The following is a 22,533-nucleotide window of genomic DNA, read 5'->3' on the forward strand; positions in this document are numbered from 1 at the left end:
CCAAATATACCACATCAGGGTGAAGCAAGTGGAGATCTGAAGTAACTGTTTTTCTGGCATATATACCATATATAATATGTATATATCATATAATACATAATATATACATATATTACATACAGAAGTGGGCAAAAGTAAGCTAATAATAATACAAGAATTAATAAATAATACAAGAATAAACTGTTTTGTGTACTCACAGCTATAAACCTACTTTTGCCCAACCCTGTATGTATGTGTGGCCGTGTGTGTGGGCGTGTGTGTGTGTGTGTGTGTGTGTGTGTGTGTGTGTGTGATTTGATTGACTAATTGTAAAGGAAGGAAGTGGATTTTACAATGAAAAGAAATTATGTAGCTTTGGGGAAATAGACAATTTGTTTAGAGGTGTATCTAATTTAAGCTATGTATTGTATAGGAGAGAAAACTGAGACCCAGAGAAGTGAAGCAAGTAGCCCAAAGTTGCCCACCTTGAAGAATGTCATGCCTATATCAGACCTTAGGATTCTGCCTCCCAACCAAGTGTTCTTTCCAGCACTGTTTATTGGCAGTCTGTTTGAAAGAAAGAAACCACAGCCCCAGGGAGAAATGAAATCCATGTGGCATGTCTGAGAGTGGTGCTGTATGCTCACAAATACTCAGGACTCAGTGGGAAAATAGGAAAGGTCTTCCACATTTTCCTCATTATATGTATGCTATACATTACTGGGGAGAATTTTACATTGTATGTGTCTAGAGATCAGCCTCAGCAATCAGGTTAAAATGTAGGCCCTGTTTCTCTACACAGCCTCTACACAGTGTGTCCAGAATAACCCCTTTACGCAGATAGAGGTGCTGATCAGCATGGATATGACTGTTCTTAACTCTTGTTCCATTTTACAATTTGATGACAACGGACACAGAAACTATAATGTTGTATCCTGGACTGACCAAACAGATACCTCTGGATCTCACTCCAACATGAAAAAACTTCTGCTTTTCAGTCAGTATCTTATCCTACACTCTTCCAAACCACTACGGGCATGAGAATTCTCCCTGGATTCTGGTCTCTTTTTTTAGAGTTGTCTCAGGTCTGGAGAAGTAGGGGGAGCTATAGAGAAACTTAATGGCTCCTGTAGTCAAATGAAGTATACTGTTGGGAAGAACTGGCTTTTTCTAAGTAAGAGTCTCCATGAGTGTTCTGATTGTTTGGAGTCTGTGAAAATGGGCTCTGGATTTGGAAGGGGGTATGTGTAGTGAATAATTCACCTCACCTAGAGAGAAGTCTGGCTTTTCCCTTAGACAGTGGGGGGTGATCTGTAGGCCCATGATGTTTCCTGCTTGATAGGAATGTCTTTGCTTTGGAGGCTTTGGCCACCCGACAGTCTAACAGTGGGGTTTATGATGGGGCTTTGAGCCACACTGTGTCAGTTCCAAACGCTAGGAACTGAAGGCTAAAAGCATTAGTCTGATCTCTGGGAAGGGCTGGAGAGGAAGGTCAGTCATGCAGGACAGTGTGAGACTGATCTCCAATAAAAACTCTAGATACCAAAGTCTCTGTCCGGTAAGCTTCCCTAGTTGACAACACTCTGCACACTGTCATACACTGTGGCCGGGAGGAGGTAATGCTGTCCGATTCCATAGAGAGAGGATGGCTGGACACTCTGTTTGGACCCCTCTTGGACGCTGCCTTATGCATCTCTTCCCTTGGCTGATTTTTAGTTGTATCTTTACCCTATAATAACGCTGTAATTGTAAACATAGCACCTGTGAATTATTCTAGGAAATTAGCCAATGTGAGGGTGGTCAGGCCTCCCAAATTATAGACAGCTGGTCTGAAGTGAGGGTAGTTCTGGGGACTCCTGAACTTGACGCTCATGTAGAAGTGAGGGCAGTCTTGTGGAGACTATTCCCACAGACTTTGCAGTTTGGCTAAACTCATTCTAGGTGATGGTGAATAAAAGGGTAATAAGAGGTGCGGTAAAAAGATTTGGGTATGATTCATAATGGAGAAGTCTATGAAACTGTTAAGTTTAGGGGTTTGTATTTTGGAAAGGTGAGTTTACAGAGGTCTTTCCTAGATAGGAGCTAAGAGATAAAAATCCTGGCAGGAAGAAAAATTAGACCCATTGCAGATCTGAATGAGAGTCCTAATGGTGACCTTAGGAAAGTTACTAAAGTTAGTCAAATGGAACTAAATATAAGAGTTAAAAGTGATGATATATGTGGAAAACATTTTAAAACTATAATGTGTAAATGTTCTTTTACCGGTTCAGAAAAATCTGAGAGTATCACAAACTGAGTTATACTTGGATAAGTTAAGGCTTTCTTGATATTTACCCCTTCAGAAATAATTATTCCCCTGAGTTTTTAAACTTGTCACATTTTATATTAAAAACTTTAACTTGATTTGCTGTTGTTTTAAATATATTTTTCTATGTGTGCATCCCCAAGCAAGGGACTTTTATTTTATTAAGATATAATTGACATATAACATTATATTAGTTTCAGGTTTACACCATAAAGATGTGATATTTGTATATATTGTAAAATGATCACAATTGGTCACATTCATCGGCAGTTATAATTTTTTTCTTGTGATGAGAACTTTTAAGATTTACTCTCTTAGCAACTTTCAAATATTACAATACAATGTTATTTACTATGGTCGCCAGGCTATATTCATTACATCCCCAGGCCTTATTAGCAAGGGACTTTTAGATCCCCCAAATTTGGGTGCTTAAGAAAAGCAGTTCACATATCTCAACTTCTCCCCCGAAATTCTTATTACTCCTGAAAAGTGTTTGATTTGTGTCGTCCCCAATCCCCTACGTCAAGGATTCAAATTTCTCAGAACAATACATTTTAAAATGGTGCCTCAGGGTGAGGTGGCTTTCACCGAAGTAAAGGTTCCGCGGTCTGGGAGTTTTTGCCAGAGACACCCAGAGGTGAACTAGGCTTACGAGCGAGGTCTGGGTTGGGAGCTCTCCGGGGTCAATCTGGGGGCAGCGCTCCCAGTGGGTGGGTGCGAGTGGATCTGCGCGGCCGGGCTCGCTGGGCAGTGTGTTAGCTGGGCCGGGCCGGGCCAGGAGGGGCCCAGTTCCCACCTGGATTAAGATGGTTCCGATGGGGTCCTGGTTTTTAGTCTCCTGAGCCATGGCTAGGGCCGGGGAGGGCGGGAGAGCCCGGAAACATTGGTGGAGGGAGCTCGTTCCCTCGGCAACAGCACGCTCGGCCCGGGCTGTCCCACGCCGGGAGCGGAAGAGGGGGAGAGGGCGGAGTCAGGGCCGCCGGGCCAGTCAGAGAACGCGCCCTTCCAGTCGCGTCCCCCCCACGCGCCGGCGGCCGTGGTGCAGCCCAAGGCGGAAGCGGCTGCTGGACACACCGGGCTCCCGAGTGCAGCTATGGCTGCGGGTGTCCCCTGTGCGCTTGTCACCAGCTGCTCCTCCACCTTCACTGGAGACCGGCTGGTCCAACGTGAGTAGCGAGGCTCCTGGGCCGACCTCGAAGCTCTCCAAGTCCCGGCGGGCAGCCAGCTCGCGGCCCCCTTCGGCCTTTGCCCCGCCGCGGTCTGGGGCTCCTCCACTCTGCGCCGGCCCGAGGACCCCTAGACCCTGTCCGTGTGCCCAGTCCCCCCGGGTGTCTCTGCCCCCTCACTCGTCACTCTTAGGCCTGCCCGGCCCCTATCGCGCGTCTTCCAGCTTCTCCGGCCAAGGGGACAATCCCTGCCCAGCCCACGGGGTGTGGGGACCCTTTAGATTTAGAATCTAAAGTCTACATGAACCCGCAGGCACTCTGGAGGTTGTGCCGAGTTACGCGAGTGGAAGGGCAGGAATGGTGATTTTTGTTGCTGTCCCTGCTCCTACGCCAGAGGTGGTTTCCCCTTGACTACCCCGTAATACAAGATTTGCTAGCCTTGCGCCCCCCTCCAACCCTTATTCTGGAGCCACTCACTGCCTTGCTTTCCTCCTGAGGCGCAGGCGGCTCGCCGACCTTAGTTTTGGGGTATTGCTGGGCCTTATTACCTTTCCTCTGGACCTTCACCGTGGCTGGCAAGCTAGGTAACTCCGAAAAGGGACCGTAGAGGAGACCAGTGTGGGAGAGAGGGCATAGGACGGGGGCATAGGCCCAACGCTTCCACTAAGGACTCTGGGAAGTTGATTGTAACTCAAGACTCCTGTTTTCAGTGAGTGTCAGAGCAGCGTTCTCAGCTGTGAGATAGTGAGCACAGTTAACCTCTGCCCTTCAGGTTCCCATCTGTAACATGGTGATGATTTTCGCCAGATCGTTGTGCTTACCCCAACATAGTAAGCACTGATAGATGGCAGATGTTCTTTCTCCAACCCTCCGTTTCCTGATCTTTAAACCAGGCACATGAACCTATCTCCCAGGATTGAGGGACAAGTGATGTGCTATGTTGAGCACGTTGTAAACTGTGAAGCATCATACAACTTCAGTTCTTTCTCCTGAACCCGTCAAATGACAGAATTAGGCAGCATGTCCCTCCAGCACAGATATTCTCTCACATCATTTATGGCCACTTAAAGGGCTCCTTGAGAAGGTAAAGTTTAAGTATAGCATTTACCAAATGATAACTGCTCTAATTATTCCATTTTCTTACCTCTAAGCAGTGCTCCTTCCTATTTATTTCCTTGTAAAAAAATAGTTTTATAGAAGTAGTGCATACCCCTTAAGTAAGATTTAGCAAATGGAGAAAAACATCACCCATGGTCTCATCACCTAAACACAAATACTGTTCTGTGCATTTCCTTCTAGAGTCAGACTTTTCCACATTGCATAGATTTTTTAAAAAATTGTAATTACATTTCACTTATAATTTTTAACCTGATATTTTCGATATAATTTTAAAATATACTTTTATATTTTATATATAAAAATTTAAAATAGTTTATATATGTTTAAATATATAAAATAACATTTATATAAATATATAAAGTTATAGATTTATAATATACTTGATACATATGATTTATATAATAAATAGATATACTTACATAAAATACATTTTGTATATTTTATAACATTTTATATATAATTTTTATTCAGATATTTTACATTTAATATTACATCATAAATTAGTTTTCATTATATATTACATCTAGTGAACATACCAAATTTGCTTAAGATTCTTGGTGTATTTAACATTCCAAAAGAATTACAATTGACCCTTGAGCAACATGGGTTTGAACTGTGTGGATTTATTTATATGCAGATTTTTTCAATAAATACATAAATTCATTTTCTCTTATGAATTTCTTAATAACTTTGTTTTCTTTATTGTAAGAATACAATATATAATACATGTAACATGCAAAATATGTGTTAATTGACTATTTGTTATTGGTCAACAATAAGCTTTTAGTAGTTAAGTTTTGGGGGAGTCAAAAGTTATATGTGTATTTTTGTTGGTGTGATGGGTGGGGGTAAGTGCCCCTTCCCCCCTTCCCCCCCTCCCGGTGTTGTTCCATTACTGATTTCTAAAATTCCTTTAAAACCAACCTCAGAAATATTTGTTAAGTATTCTGATGACTACAGTATTCCCTTCATGTGCTTTAAGGATCAGAATTGGGAGATGAGTTCACTTCTTTGAAAGAGCTGATACCTATAGTTGGTGAATAGTATCATTGTACCTTAAAGTATAATGGCATCATTGGGGGAAATTATATAAAATAATGCCTCTTTGAGAAAGCAAAAGCTAACTTTTATGTTGGTTAAAATTAGATGACGTTTCCTTTGTGATTCTATTAATGTTATGTAGTGAAAAATAAGAGCAGTTAGTGAAGTGATTACTTGAGAAAGGGAAAGTGAACTGTGAAAGGGGGCTTTGTCATTTCTTCCCAGGTTCATGAGTAGGCTAAGAGTGGACAGCATTAGAATGCAGTATTTGCTGAGCACTTATTCTGTTTTGCTGAAATTAAAGATTGAATCAGATTAGTCACAAGTTCAGTCTAATTTTAGCATAAGAGATGGAGACTACCATAATGAATGACTTTTGTCAAGTGTCCAGTGACATTAGGCTATAGTATGATTTTGGGTTGAATCTGATCTACCTTTTTGGGAAGATTTGGTTTTATTCCATGCATCAGGAAGAGGAACCTTTAGAGTTTCTCTTTCCTTTGACAGCTGATCTATTTTACTGCTGTTAACCAACAATGGGAAATATTTCATAACCAAATAAGCAAGTTTGGTATAAATATTACATGAAATAAAAATCCATAGCCCTCTACTATGGATAAAGTTCATATGTGGTGAAAGTGCATTTGTGAGAATTTTTTTTTTTTCATTTTGTCACACAAAGGCCTGTTTTACAGTATTCTGGGTGGAGGTCTGACATCAGATAAAGGGTGGCATTACAGATTACAGTGTAGACTTTTCAAGGGAAATGAAGGCTCAGGATGCTTGAGGGACTTGTGCAAGCTATATGAGGTGTGAGAGCAGGTGTCTGTACTCCAAGGCCACACATCTTTCCATCTCACATATATGAACATTTACTTGTATCCTAGAAAATTGTATTCTAACATTAATCACAGAGCTAGTCTCTGTGCCAGTCACTTAGCTAAAATGACGACTAAGGTACTACTCCTGTCCTCAAGAGGGATGTAGTGAAAGTGTGTGCTCCACCTGTGAAAATATTAAAATATATACCTAAGTTTTAACATCTTACTCTACTTTCCTAGAAGGAACTATAGATAGAAAAGTCCCTGGAGACTTGTTTGGTTTAAAGTATGTAATGCCAATTCAACAACCATAAGCCTCAGATTCTACATTTGAACATTTGGAGCAAAATTATTTGTTCAGTGAAGTGTGGGAATTTTGAGACCGCATAAATATATCAAGCATTTATGTGTATGTCAGTACTCTTCCCAAATACATTTTCAAATTGTTTAATTTGTCTCTAGTATCCCTGTGAAGTCATGCAGGCAGGCTCTCTCTATTTTATAAATGAAGAAACCAAGGTTTGGAAATACAAGGTGACTTGCAAAAAGTGCTCAAGTAGCCAGTGCTGGAGCATAAGTTCACATTCATGGTTTGTGTGCATGGAATGTGTGAATGAAATGAGTTGGAATTTCTTACCAATCAGCACTATTTAAATTTACGGTGGTGGCATTGGTGTAAGAAATGACAGAGAAGATTAACCCTAAAGAAGGTATTAAAATAATTACACAGGCAAAGCCAGCCATCATTTATGACATTACTCGTTTGGGAAACCTTCATTCTTCTGCAAGACTGGAGTTTGTTTCAAGGTCTGTCAGACTCCTATCTTACAAAAGGATCTTAAAGTAATTTAGTAAGGAGGACATTCTGATTTGAAAGATAAGGGGCTATTGTGTAGCTTAGCCAGCATTTTCTAACAAGAGAATAGGAATAAGAGTTTGGGTCTTCTAATTTATATTTTTCTGTAGCTGTTTAAGGTATTCTGATTGGAACCTTTTGGTTTATTCTGGGAATAACTAATTTCTGCTTAGGCAAAGTTGCTTACTTTGTTGTAGGGAGGACACTGCCTTTGATTGTATTGTATTTCCATATTTCCAACTCTTTATTTTCTTTTTTAAATATTTTATTGATTTTTTTTTACAGAGAGGAAGGGAGAGGGATAGAGAATTAGAAACATCGATGAGAGAGAAACATCGATCAGCTGCCTCCTACACACCTCCTACTGGGGATGTGCCCACAGCCAAGTTACATGCCCTTGACCAGACTCAAACCTGGGACCCTTCAGTCCGCAGGCTGACGCTCTTTCCACTGAGCCAAACCGGTCAGCGCTCTTTATTTTCTTCAAAGGAAGATTGGGCCAGCAAGATCTACCACAAGGACCTAGAGTTGTCATCACAGTGATTATGTAGATGATCAGATTAAAGCAGTGATTTCAGCTGGTAATGCGGGTGGGTGAACTTTGATTTGTTTTTAACCATGACATATTTTAAAATTTTCAATTAACATTAAAAGAAGGCTTAAGATTTTTATCTTTATTAAAGGAAGAATGTTAGGTCACCAACCTAAGGAGGAGGGAAAGATTAAGTACAAGTTCCTTATCTCCACCCAACAGGACTTAGAAAACATGTTTGTATTATCCTCCAGTGTGTGTGTGTGTGTGTGTGTGTGTGTGTGCGCGCGCGCGCAAGCACATGTTTGTGTGTGTATGAAATTAAAGCTCCAAGAAGCTGTGATTTTCTAAAGTTTTCAATTCATAAAGGTTGGAAAGCCAAGATTCAATTCCAATTCTTTTATATATGCAAAATATGATGACCTTCTTGCCAACCAGAACTGCATATATTCAAGGTGGAGATAGGGATAGGAGAAATTACTGAAGAAAATTTTACTACTAGAATGAGAATTTTTATTGCTCATAATAAGTTTTTACTTTTTCTTTTATGGTAGTTGGAACCTTAGTAGATGAACTATGATAAATTTAATAATTAATGAAAATGCCTCTATTGGTACCCAATTTGTTTTCCTTACTTGTGGAGCAGGGAATTTGACTTTTATTTGAAGTTTTAGACTAATACTTTAGATTGTTGATGAATGAGATGATTCTAAGGTGTTTATCTTCCTCTTTCCAGTAAATGGGGGTGGAGAGTAGGAGGAGAAACACTAGTTGAAAAGTATTAGGCATCAGCCCATGTTGTACCAAAACCATTTATGGGTGTATCTAGACTCAGACTTTTATTTCAGGGCCATTTAGCTGTTTGCTTTTACATAGAAAAAGGTAAAAACATCTATAAAGTATGTAGTGGTCATTTGGTTTAAACAACTTCCTGCCTTTTGTATAATTCCTCAACAAATAATGACACTCAATAAATAATGAAATCTCATATAAAAACAATTTTTAAAAGGTTAAAGTATGAAAATTGTCTTAAATATGCCTGTCAAGAATAATAATCTGGACATGATATTATATTCATGTTGGAGCCAGTACACACAGATACTGCAAGCACATCTCCAATAATTACTTATCCAGGAAGCAAGATTGACGTAGGTGAAGACAGAGAGGATAGTTGTGAAACTCTTAAAGAGCCTTTATGATGTTTTAGGTTCAGTAATAAATAACCTATTTAGAGTTTAATTTTCCAGACAGACATGAAGGCTGGTTCTACTCAGAGGTGGGGAAGAGTAATATCGTGCTTGGATCAAAATCAGTATGCTTAGAGCAGGAAAATGTGTGATCATTTGGTAATAAACAGTACTGTTGTGCTGACATAAAAGAATTTACATTCTGTTTGAATTCTGCTGGGATTGTTCAGGATTTTTTGTTGGGGGAAAAGTGTGTGAATTGAGCACTGAGTACTACCATCTTCCTAGCTATCCAACTTTAAGTTAACTTTCATTCCACAAATATTTACATGTCTTTACCTGTGCCATCATTGTTCGAAATATCTCAAACATGTGCCTCAGTCACCTACTTCCTCAGCTAAATGAGAGGATTATCTTCCAGCTTCCATGATTTTGTTTAGCAGCTTTATTGAGATGTAATTTAAATACCATAAAATCCAACCATTTTAAGTGTAGAATATTTCTATCATTCTAGAAGGAAATCTTGTGCCCATTTGTAGTAATTTCCCATTCCCACCCCAGTAACCACTAATGTGTTTTCCCCCTTTACAGATTTGCCTTTTCTGAATATCTTATAGAAAAGAAATCTGTCTGTATAAAAGGCTAATATGCTAAGTGTCCTTCCCACCTTCCGACCGGTTGCTATGACATGCATTGACCACCGGGGGGCAGACGCTCAATGCAAGAGCTGCCGTGATGCGCACAGAAAAATGGCACCGTGGACCTGGCACCCACAAAGCAACACTTGGCTTCCCCCAAGTGGGACACAGGCCCCACCACCACCCTGGAGCAACAGTCCACCAATTTGTAGCAGACGCTGCCAAGACACCATGGTGCAAAATGTGGCCCACAGCCCCGCCGAACCCTGAAATGGTCGCTGTGGGGGCCGGGTAATGATGTCATGTAGCAACGCCCAGCTTCCTCTCCCTAGCAATGACTAGCCCCCTGCAGTTTCTTCAGCCCTTCAGAAACACAGGTGGAAACGTTTTGCATTTTAACCAAATGTCTGTGAAGTGTTTTCCCATGCCTCATCTCATTTGATCCTCACAGAAGTCCTGGAGTAGGTAGATAGGAGACTCAGTGGAATCCTATTTTCTTTTCATTAGCCAGATTTATTAGAAAGCTTAGAAAATTGACCTGACTGAAAAGAAGTAAGACATGGTGGACCTTGAAAATGACTTCAGGTTTTCTCACTGCGCAGAATATAGTCAAACACTTTTGCAGTTAAATATTTTACCCTTTGTTCTCCCTGCGTGATCTACAATAGTAATCTGCTCTGTGTTGATATTTACTGCTGTGTTGCTGACAATTACATGAAAGAGAAGTTAGGGTACTTTACTGGGCTGGAAAAAGTCTAGCTAAATCAGAAAGCAGGTCTAATTAAGCAAGTTTATTCTATATACTAGTATATACAAGGCTAAGTTGACTCGCGCATGTGCAATACATATGAAGCTCTCGCTGGCGCCAATCGCACGTGTGTTTCGATCTGTCATTGTCAATCATGAATTTGGCTGACACTTCTATTATAGAGAAAGGGCGAATAGTGATATTAAAATATTTCTTCTAATTTCCATTCAGTGTGCACGAATTCATGCACTGAGCCACTAGTTCTGTAATATGTGGCCTCTTATGTCTGGCTTCTTAATGTTTTGGAGATTTATCCATGCTGTAGAATGTGCTCTATATTCCAATGTATGGATATACCACATTTTATTTATCAGTTCATCAGTTGATAGACATTTGGGTCATTTTCACTTCTTGGCTATTAATGAATAATGTTATGGGCATTCTAAGAACTTATTGTACTATTTTGAAAAACTGCTGCCCAGCCAGTGTTGCTCACTGGTTGAGTGTTGACCTATAAACCAGGAGGTCACGGTTTGATTCCTGATCAGAGCACATGCCCAGATTGCGGGCTCTATCCCCAGTTTGGGCATGTAGGAGGCAGCCGATCAATGATTCTCTCTCATCATTGATATTTCTATCTCTCTCTTCCTCGCCCTTCCTCTCTGAAATCAATAAAAAATATATTAAAACAAAAAAAAAGAAACTGCCAAACTGTTTTTCAGAGTGGCTGCAACATTTTACATTCCATCATCAATGAATAAGAGTTCCAAGTTCTCCACATTTTTACAACACTTGTTATTGTCTCTTTTTTATTTTAGCCATTCTAGCGGGTATGAGGTAGTATCTTATTGTGGTTCTTCTTGGTTCCAGAAGAGTATATACCATGAATGTAATGTTTCTTGCTAATGTAATGTTTCTTGCATTTCCCTAATAACTAATGATGTTGAGAATCTTTTTGTGTACATATAATTATTCATATGTCTTTGGTGAAATGCCTGTTCGAATCTTTTGCCCTTTTTTATTATTTTTGTTTTATTGAGTTGTAAGTACATCATATATAGTATTCTAGATACAAGTCTCATATATAATTTGCAAATATTTTCTCCCATTCTGTGGCTTGTCTTTTGGTTTCCTTGATGGTATCTTTTGAAATGCAAAAGTTTTTCATTTTGACGAAGTTTAATTTATCAGTGTTTTCTTTTTCCAAGCTCCTTTGACTGTGTGTTGCCCAATCATAATTTTACCCTTCCTGAAGGACGTTTTGGAAACTGGGATATTGAATATATTAGCTTTGTAATGTTTTTCAAACTTACCTAATTTAATAAAAGACAAACATGCAAATTAACCGTACCTTCACTTACACCTTAAGCCAACGCCCACCAGCCAATCAGAGCAACTATATGCAAATTAACCCAACCAAGATGGTGGCTGGCAGCCACAGAGCTGGAGCGAGAAGGAGGCTTGGTTGCTCCAGTGATGGAGGAAGCCAAGCTTCCCGGCCAGCTCTGAGCTCCACTGAAGGCAACAAAGTTTCAATTATAGAAGGTAAATAAATCCCAGAATAAAAAAAAAAGAATAAAAGGAGAGGCTGGGAGCTTCTGTCTCCGGGGGGCTTGGCCAGCCTGAAAACGGCCCTCAGCCCCTCACCCAGACTGGCCAGGCACCCCAGTGGGGACCCCCCACCCTAGAGGAGGTGTGGCCAGCCTGGAAACAGCCATCAGCCCCTCACCCAGGCTGGCCAAACCTCCGTGGGGTGAGGATCCCCACTCGGTGGGGGGAGGGGCTTGACCAGCTGCAAACAGCCATCAGCCCCTTACCCAGGCTAGCCAGGCACCCTAGTGGGGACCCCCACCCTGATCCAAGACACCCTTCAGGGCAAACCAGCCAGTCCCCACCCATGCACCAGGTCTCTATCCTATATAATAAAAGGGTAATATGCAAATTGACCCTAACAGCAGAACGACTGGGAATGACTGGTCACTCTGACACACACTGACCACCAGGGGGCAGACACTCAAAACAGGAGCTGCCCCCTGGTGGTCAGTGAGCTCCCACAGGGGGAGCTCTGCTCAGCCACAAGCCAGGCTGCCTGCTGCCAGTACAGCGGTGGTGGTGGGAGCCTCTCCTGCCTCCTCAGCAGAGCTAAGGATGTCCAACTGCATCTTGGGCCTGCTCTCCGCTGGCTAGTGGACATCCCCTGAGGGCTCCCGGGCTGTCAGAGGGATGTCTGATTGCCAGCTTAGGCCCAGTCTCCTGGGAAGTGGGCCTAAGCCAGCAGGTGGTCATCCCCCGAGGGTGTCCCAGACTGTGAGAGGGCACAGGCTGGGCTAAGGGAACCCTCCCACCCCGAGTGCACAAATTTTTGTGAACTGGGCCTCTACTCTACACTAATAAAAAAGAAAGATGCAAATTGACCATACCTTCGTGATGCCCCCCACCAGCCACGCAAATTAACCCAACAAAGATGGCGGGTTAATTTGCATACGCAGGCACCGAGTGGCGGGGGGCGTTCCGCACCGCCCCAGCCGCTCCAGGCCTCTGGGCAGTGTGGGAAGGCAGAAAGGCGGCTCCAGGCCGGAACGAAGGCAGAAAGGCGGCTCCGGGCTGGAGTGAAGGCGGAAAGGTGGCTCCGGCCAGAGCAAAGGTGGTGCTGGCAGCCAGGGGAAGGAAGGCCCATTCTTGCACGATTTCGTGCATCAGGCCTCTAGTCCTACATAATAAAAGGCTAATATGTAAATCAACTCAATGGCAGAACGATTGGTCGCTCTGATGTGCACTGACCACCAGGGGGCAGACGCTTAATGCAGGAGCTGCCCCCCCTTGTGGTCATTGTGCTCTCACAGGGGGAGCACCACTCAGCCAGAAGCTGGGCTCACAGCTGGCGAGGGCAGTGGCAGTAGCAGGAGCCTGTAAGCCGGCAGGTGGACATCCCCGGGGGGGGGGGTTCCGGGACTGCGAGAGGGTGCAGGCCAGGCTAAGGGACCCCCCCCCGCCCCCCAAGTGCATGAATGCTATGCACCGGGCCTCTAGTTTTCAATGTTAGAATACGCTGGCTAAAGAGTAAATGTTCTTCATAAACTTACTCTGTTTGGGAAATTTATCTTTGACATGTTTACTTTTCTTCACAGTAAGTTAGCATTTACTTCAGATACTATTGTCCTCCTGAGCAGACATTGACATTTTTTGTGAGGTTTTATTACTCGATGCTGATTTGTTTATGAAAAGTTACCATTTGAATATAAAAATTATTTTTATCTCATAATTGTTCTGTTTCTGCTTATGTGTTCTTTCTTCCAGAAAACCACCATCATAAATTTTTTCAAAGCATATAAGATTAATTGCCAGATAATTTTTTATTTAAATTCTTTATTGTTTAAAGTATTACATGAGCCTCCTTTTTCCCCCATTGACCTCTCCCTGGCCACCCCCACCCCCCCAGCACAAGCCCTCAATTGCCAGATAATTTTTATCATTAAGATAATTAAAGAAGACATTTGAGATAGATTTTTATCAGAAATAGATTTTATCAGATACAAATGAAAGACATTTATTTATGTGGTGGGAGGTTATGATGCCTGGCTGTAAAGGGTAGTTTCACTTCTATAAGAAAGAATAAAATGAACTTTGCATTCCAGAACTTTTATTTTGTTTTATGAGTATAGCTAAGTTCCTTTGTTTTAGATCAGAGTTTCTCATTCTTAGCTCTGTTGACATTTTGGACTGGGTAATTCATCCTGTGCATTGTAAGATGTTCTTGGCCTCTGCTCACCAGATACTAGTAGCATCTCTCCATTTGTGATAACCCAAAATGTCTCCACATGTTGAAATATGTCCCCTGGGAAGCAAAATTACCTCCCCATAGTGGACCACTGCTTTAGATGTATATCTACAGCTAGATCTTGAATGAATGAATGAATGAATGAATGAATAAATAAATACATACATACATACATACATAAAAGTAACAGAATTTAAAGAAGCCTCTCCCCTTCAAATATACATAGGAATTGTCCATCACTAATGCCACTGGGGTCTTTGCATTCAGCCCACGAAACTTTGAGGCTGGTGGTTCCCCAACCCTCATAAAACTCTCCTCTCCATTCTCTCCTTGCCAGCTTGATGCTTTTGTGTTCATGTTTGTCTCTGACTGCGTTGTGAGGTCTTCTATGGGCAAGCAGAGACCATGTATCTTCTTCCCCTCTGCTTGGAAGTTGTGGTGCCCTATTCCAGATGGCTTTTGGGAGAAAGTAAACTTGAGCAAAAGTAGGAGGACTAAGTTGAATTTCCTCCGCTTCAACTTTTAAAATGTTTCCACTATGATATAACAAGCCCCAGAGCATTCGGATATGAGTATTTTGGTGAGACCAGAGAGAAGGAGCATGTGAGGGAAAGGTAATGAAGTGTTGTAAGCAAACCAGAATTGCTGTGCTCTTGTAAAGCAGTGGTACGGTGCTTTAACTCAATCCAGTTTTTCTTCCCTCAGCAACTTAATACTGCTCCAGTGATTGGTCTGTCATATGGACTGACACAAATATTGCAGACACAGTTGACTCTTGAACAATGTGGGGTTAGGGGTACTGACCCCCTCCCACGCCAGCAGTTGAAAATCCACATGCAGCTTTTGACTCCCCCAAAACTTACATACTGTATTTGCACCAGGAGGCTGCATTTTTTATTATTCAGATATGAATTTCCCAACCTTTGTGTACAGTCCCAACATTAAGCTTGCACTTTGAACCTTTAAATGCCACACAGGCTCCATTATATCAGTATCATCTACTCCTAGTACTTGGGAAATAATCTGTTAGCTAATAACTGCTTCTAAGTATTTGCCCGAGCAGCACCCAGCTTGTATGACATCCTCATGAAATTGTGACTATGGAATTACAGTAATTGTAAGTGATTACACTTGTGAAACCATTCTGATTTTTATTTATATTTTAATCCTCATCTGAGGAAGGTTTTAGAGAGAGAGGAACGGGGAGAGAGGAAGAGAGAGACAGACATCGATGTGAGAAACACCAATTGGTTGCCTCCCATTAGCTCCCTGACTGGGGATCGAACCCTCAACCTAGGTATGTACCCTGACTGGGAATCGAACCTGCAACCCTTTTGGTGTATGGGACAATGCTCCAACCAACTGAGCCATCCGGCCAGGGCTGGAACCATTATGACTTTGAAGTCTCTTTGCCCATCCTTGCCAGTTAATGACACCTCTGGCTTCTTTGCCGCCGCCCGCCCCCCGCCCCCAATCACATTTTGGTCATTTCTTTGCTTTCATAATGACTACTTTCCCCTTCAACTGACGTCAGATTCTGCTACCTCCTGTAATTTTCCTAAATGCTTTCTCTTCTGTCTCAGTTTATGTCTCAACAATGGAAAAGAAAAATATGAGAAGGCCTATATTGGGAAGGGAGGGGCCAGAGTAGCTTAAAGGAGGCGGTTATTTCCTAATTGTAATGTTTCTCATGAACTCTCCACAATGCTCTGTAACCTACCCTCTTGTCAGTAGTGCTGTCACATTTACAAAAAACTGAGCTGGGGAGGAGGAAATGAACATTTACTGAGGGCCTACCGTGTGCCGGTGTTTTCTTCTGTGTTGTTTCCCTTTCTCTTCAAGAAGACGTTTGAGAAGTGTGTTTGTTCCGATTTGCAGGTGAGGAAATGAGACACCTATGAAGTTTAATTTGTCTTTCTCACAGAGGGCCAGCATTCAAATACGGCTCTGTGTCACCCCAGGTCTGTGCTCTGTTTTATGGCCTGTTCTTTTCCGGTCTGGTTAGTACTGTCATGACAAAGGGAGGGCTATGTTGGGTCCTAGAAGAGTGTATACCATGAAAGACACTTGTATCTGGGGTTGAAGTTATGTGATGAGACCTGTTTGTAAAAGCAGTTTCAGTTCTGTGAGAAAGAAGAAAATCAGCGGCATTCTCAGAAGAGCGCTGATTTCTGGAAGGATTATCTTGATTTGAGGTGGCAGCTATCACTTCCCTCAGGGCATGGAAAATAAGATTTAACTACTGGACAACTTCTCTTTACAAAGAATGCCATGGCTATTTAAGTGTACATTAATTCTACTGGTATTAAAAGTGACCTTAATTCTACTACTATATACAGGGTGGGGCAAAAGTAGGTTTACAGTTGTGAGTATGCAAAACACAGTTTATTCTTGTATTATTTATTAATTATTGTCATGTCCATATGAACAACTGTAAACTTACTTTTGTCGCATCCTGTATATTTGTGCGTGCGTGCGTGTGTGTGTGTGTGTGTGTGTGTGAGAGAGAGAGAGAGAGAGAGAGAGAGAGAGAGAGAGAGAGAGAGAAGGAGAGAGGATATTTGTGGTGATTTGGGAATTCACCTTGGAACTTCAGTTGGCTTTCTAATTAATATTAAAGAAAGTATCACCTTTTATTGGGTCTGAACCATAGAAAACTAGCTACTTCCTTTCCTACCAAATGTACACTTTCTCTGAGGGAAGCTGTTGGGTTACGGAACCGAAGCACTTCCTTGGCACACAGCTTTCTTCAAATCTCTGAATCTTTCTTTCCGTGTGGACCTCTGGGGGAAATGGTTCACCTAGAAAGCAAATAGGTGTGGCCGGAGAACTGGTGGCTATGCAGAACAGCTTCTCAAACAGGGAAAGGAATGTATACTTGCACTGAAAACTGGGGACAATGTTTATCCTTACTACTGGATCTGGTTCAACATTTAACTTCTCATCTGAAAACGCTACAAATTAACTATTTTAACCTGTGAAACTAAGTTTGTAGTAACAGACCCAGCAGTTAGTCACCTAGTGTTTGTCTCTTACAAAATGATGGATTACAGCTCCACCAGGTGGCTGCCAACAGTGAGAATGATACAGGCTGACATCCATCAGGAGGAGGGAGAAGCTGCTCTAATTTTATTTGTGCATCATTTGTCTACATCAGATTCAATTTAGTGAAGGGCAAAGAAGGGAGACCATTACAGGTTTTTCTAGGAAGTCTGTCTGGCATCTGCCCCCCCCCCCCCCCACACACACACACAAAACAAGATCACTATGACTCACTTTTGACATAGATGTACCCGAAACCCATAGACAGATTCTGATGGGTAATTGTGCTGCAGGCTCATGTATTCTGGTGCCCTCATTCTGACTATTCTTTTTGGTTTTCCTCAAAGGACCATAGGTTAATTTTGGCTTCTGGCCATTAGATACTTGAGTGTGATGTGGCTTAGATGCTAGCTGTCGTGACAGTGTGGTAGGAAAGGATGCTGGTGACCCGAATTCCATTTTAGGCTCTGCTACCATTAGGCAGGTGACTTTTTCGGCTCTCAGTTTTCTCATCTGTGGAATAGGTGAATTGTAATGGCTGATCTCCAGAAACTCTTAGCCGTGTGCACAACAAGCATTTTAGTGATTTTTGTTTTAATTTGGAAAAGAATGAACTTGTTAAATATTTAAAATCAAATACAAAAGATGAGGGAGAAAAGCTATATTTAGAATAGACATTTGCATTTTTTAAATTAAACTCTACATTATGACATTGATGATAAGAACTAGAGTGAAACAATCTTCACTATTCTCTCTTTAGTACAAATGTGGCACAGATGTGATAATAAAGTCCATATGCAGCCTGGCTTGAAAGTATCTGATTAGACATAAAATGTTAAAAATAAGTAAATTGAGCTATCAAGTTGTTTTAGGCAGCACAAAGAATTTTTTAAAAATCCAGCTACTAAAACATTGAAAGATGAAATTCAATTTTTCAATTGATTGGTTCTATTCTCATTTAGGTTTAGTGAAAAGATAAAGAAGTAGCTTCTTTCTCTGTGTTAAGTAAATATCTTAATCATTTGAAAATGAAAGATAGTGTAAAATTGGTATTTTAAGAATACTATCTGGTTTGTCCTCCTGTATTCATTAATAAAATGAACTATCCTCAATGGATCCAGGTATTCTAAATTGCAGTTGGAAAGTGTGACATTTTAAGTGATTTTATTTTTTCATATTAGTTAAGGACATTGTCTTGAAAAAAAGCATAACCCGAATTTTATTCCAGTTTTTAACAATACAACCAACTTAGGAAATACCAAGAACTGATTGTGGTGATAGTAGAAATACTAGTCCCCATGCTCCTTGTACTTTCCCCATTAACAACAAGTGAATTCATTATTTTACTCTTTCTGTTTCCCTCTTAAAAAATAGTTTATTTGTTATTTAAAAAATTACCCATGAATGAAGACTGATCCATTTGGTGGCTCCTCCTACCCTTTCAAAACAATCAGTTTATACATTTTTTGCTACTCTTCTTGGGTTAGTTTGCCTTCTTCCATATGTGCTTTTATTGGCATATTGCTGTGCCACCTGCTTGGAGTTTTGGAGTATATTAGCTTTGAATGCAACACAGACTTTGGTCTTTTTTTTTTTTTTTTGGTTTCGTGAGACATTTAGATGAAAATAGAATCTTTGATTTTAATAACTTATGTGTTCTTTCTGTTTATTTCTATGAGGGACATTGCAGCTGGTTGCTATGGAATTGCCTGATAATTAATAAAGATTATAACTTTAGATAGAAATTGAAGAGACAGGGTAAAATCTGATTTTCAAATATTGGCCCAGACCTGTTAATTTAAGAGTAACAATTATGGTTTTGGTGAAAAATTTTAGAAAGTTAGGTTCAAAGTGTGCCTTATGTCAAAGGGAAAGTCTTAATTTTAGTTCCTGCTAATAACCACATGATGAAAGGTTACCAATGGGGGGGGGGGGGAATGCACATACACAGATACACATATACTCTTTATATATTATTACTCATGATTCCTAACAGTCTTTTGGACTAAATAATTTCCCTGTATATTTTTGTTGAGCAAAAACGAAGGTAGTGTTCTAATACATAACCTTAGTTCTGGAATTTAAAATTTAATTTTAGTTTCAGTGTCCTTCTAATAGTGAGTTTAAAAAATACATGTTCATTAATAGTATGCATTGAAAAAGGAGTTTGTGGCCATTTTGTTGTACATTGTTATAATAACTTGATTAGTGGCATGTGATTTTACTTCTCTAAGTGTCTTTTCCACATTTGTATAAAATGGAGGTTGTAGGTATGAGCATAAGAGATGGGAGTGTAGGTTAGAACAATTTCTAATATCTCTTTCATTTCTAAATATTTTATGATATTATGGAAGCAAAATGCGTTGATGGTTCCATGACAACATCTATTTTTGCCTTAGGGGTTTCTGAAATATTTAATTATATTCTAAATAATTTAATTTGGTTAACTAGTAAACATTTAAAATTTGTCAGAAGTGTCTTTGTCAAATAAGAATATGATTTGACTTTCAAAGAATCTGAACAAGGCTGAATATAAATGGATCAGAGTAATTTATCAGTACCCATTCTTTTATTTTATTAGTTGAATTAATTTGTAAGCATTTGGCCCAGGGAATATGTGTAACTCTTCATTTTATTAATGGTTTAGCCTTAATGCTATCTTTCTTTTAGCTTGCAGTAAAAAGTAGTTACAAACTTTTTATGGTTCTTATTTTCCATATATATATGTATGTATATGTGTGTGTGTGTGTATATATGTGTGTGTGTGTGTGTGTGTATATATATATATATATATATAGCTAATATGCCAAGTTTCCATCCACCTGGTCACTCTGACGTGCACTGACCACCAGGGGAAGACGCTCAACACAGGAGCTGCTGTGACACACACTGGCCATTTACAGAGAAACGACACTGTGGACCTGACACCCACAAAGCAATACTTGGCTTCCCACAGTGGGACACAAGCCCCACCACCACCTCGGAGTGACAGCCCACCAAATCACAGCAGACTCTGCTGAGACTTCATGGCACAAAATGCAGCCCATGCCCAGCCCATTCTGGAAACGGTGGCTGTGGGTGCCGGGTAATGACGTCACGTAGCAACGCCCAGCTTCCTCTCCCTAGCGGTGACTAGCCCCCTGCAGTTTCCTCAGCCCAGGAACACGACTTGCTTTATAGCCAGGTGGAAACATTTTACACTGTAACCAAATGTCTGTGAAGCATTTTCCTGTGCCTCATCTCATTTGATCCTCACAGAAGTCCTGGAGTAGGTAGATAGGAGATTCGGTGGAATCCTGTTTTCTTTTCATTAGCTGGAAAATGGAGATTTAGAAAGCTTAGAAAATTGACCCGACTGAAAAGAGGTAAGAAATGGCGGACCTTGAAAATGACTTCAGGTTTTCTCCTATAAAGTTCATAAGCAATAAAATAAATACAGCTGTCATTCTCTTCTACTTATTCTTTTCTGGATGTTTGATGAGGTGACTATTTTGTTCTCTACCTAATATAGTTGCAATAGTGTTTTTTCTTAAAGAAAAAAAAGCCAATAAGTTAAATTATGTTACCATTATTTTTATAATCAAACTAGTGGCCCGGTGCACAAATTCGTGCACATTGAAAGGAAATTAATTAGAAGAAATATTTTAATACTGCTATTCACCCTTTCTCTATAATAGAAGTGTCAACCATATTCACAATTGACAATGACAGATCGAAACAGGTGCGATTGGCACCAGCGAGAGCTTTATATGTATTACACATGTGTGAATCAACTTAGCCTTTTGTAGATATAGAATAAACTTGCTTAATTAGACCTGTTTTCTAATTTAGCTAAGCTTTTTCCAGCCCAGTGAAGCACCCCAACTTCTCTTTCAGGTAATTGTCAGCAACACAGCAGTAAATATCAACACAAAGTAGATTATTATTGTAGATCACGCAGGGAGAACAAAGGGTAAAGTATTTAACTGCAGCAGTGTTTGACTATATTCTGCACAGTGAGGAAACTTGAAGTCATTTTCAAGGTCCACCATTTCTTACTTCTTTTTAGTCAGGTCAATTTTCTAAGCTTTCTAAATCTCCGTTTTCTGGCTAATGAAAAGATAATAGGATTCCACCGAGGCTCCTGTCTACCTACTCCAGGACTTCTGTGAGGATCAAATGAGATGAGGCATGGGAAAACGCTTCACAGACATTTGGTTAAAGTGTAAATGTTTCCACCTGGCTATAAAGCAAGTTGTGTTCCCGAGCTGAAGAAACTACAAGGAGGCTAATCGCTAAGGAACAGAAGCTGGGCTTGCCACGTGACGTTATTACCCAGCTGCCGGGGTCCAACCCCAGCAGGTCCAGGGGTTCCCAAAGGCGTAGACGGAGTCGGCGAAGAAGGAATGACACAGAGACAGCGTTCAGTTGATCAGCAGCCTTGCCAGGATCTCTAGCCACAATCTCCAGCCAAGTTCTGTGTCCATGTTCTCTTGCTAGGTTCTCCAGCCAGGTTCTCCAGGTTCTCCAGCCAGGTTCTGTAGCCATGTTCCCTCGCTAGGTTCTCCAGCCAGGTTCTGTCTGAGATCTTCAGCCAGGTTCAGTCACCAGGTTCTAGTCAGGTTCTCTTGCCAATTTCTGCAGTCAGGTTCAGTCCAGGATCTTTTGCCATGTTCTCTCCAGCGAAGTTCTTCTGTCTGTAGGTTCTGTGTAGGTTCTGTCTTCTTGGTTCTCTTCTAAGTTCTGTCTCCTGAGTTCTGTCTCTTGCTGTCTTGTTGCATCTGTATTTATACCAGTTGATTCCAAACCTATCAATCTCTATTCCAAAGGTTAGGGCGTTTCTTATCTCCATTCCAGGGAGTAAAGATTATGTAGCTTAAGCATGATTGTTCGTAGTTAAAGTGATTAATTACCCGCCTGGCACTTAGTTAAGAGGTTTTATTCCCTCCCTAACTTCAGGGGAAAATCCCTACCTGGGGAAACAACCTTTCTCAGAGACCTTGGTTAAAACACATAGTGCCAAGAAGGTGAGCAAACATATTAAGAACAGTATGCCATATATGCCAGGTCCCTTGAAACAGCAAGCATGGACCAGCTCCAGGCACCCAGCACCCCCAGTGACCGTTCCGGGCTGGCCATGGTGTGTTGGCAGCATTGGCTGTGATTTGGTGGGCTGTTGCTCCGGGGTGGTGGCGGGCCTGTGTCCCACTTGGGGAGACACAAGTGTTGCTTTGTTGGCCAGATGGGCGCTGCCATTTCTCCATAAATGGCCAGTGTGTGTCACGGTAGTTCCTGCGTTGAGTGTCTGCCCCCTGGCGTTCAATGTGCGTCATAGGACCGGT

General features: G+C 41.1%; 2 protein-coding genes across 5 annotated transcripts in view; one reads left to right on the plus strand and one right to left on the minus strand.

Annotated features, from left to right (window-relative positions):
- Positions 1 to 3,181, minus strand: part of IQCH (IQ motif containing H) — a 198,818-nt gene extending 195,637 nt beyond the window's left edge. Inside the window, exon 1 of the mRNA XM_059697431.1 lies at positions 3,081 to 3,181. Coding sequence (XP_059553414.1) covers positions 3,081 to 3,131 — 51 coding nt within the window. The 5' untranslated portion in view covers positions 3,132 to 3,181. The remainder of the gene's footprint in view (positions 1 to 3,080) is intronic.
- Positions 3,182 to 3,292: 111 nt separating this feature from the next.
- AAGAB (alpha and gamma adaptin binding protein) overlaps positions 3,293 to 22,533 on the plus strand; it is a 45,076-nt gene continuing 25,835 nt past the window's right edge. For all 4 annotated transcript variants that reach the window (XM_059697390.1, XM_059697399.1, XM_059697408.1 and 1 more), the window contains exon 1: positions 3,293 to 3,450. In XM_059697390.1, the coding sequence (XP_059553373.1) occupies positions 3,378 to 3,450 (73 nt within the window). In that variant the 5' untranslated portion in view covers positions 3,293 to 3,377. The remainder of the gene's footprint in view (positions 3,451 to 22,533) is intronic.

Source organism: Myotis daubentonii, chromosome 1 (assembly GCF_963259705.1).
Source record: "Myotis daubentonii chromosome 1, mMyoDau2.1, whole genome shotgun sequence".
Taxonomy (NCBI): Eukaryota; Metazoa; Chordata; class Mammalia; order Chiroptera; family Vespertilionidae; genus Myotis; species Myotis daubentonii.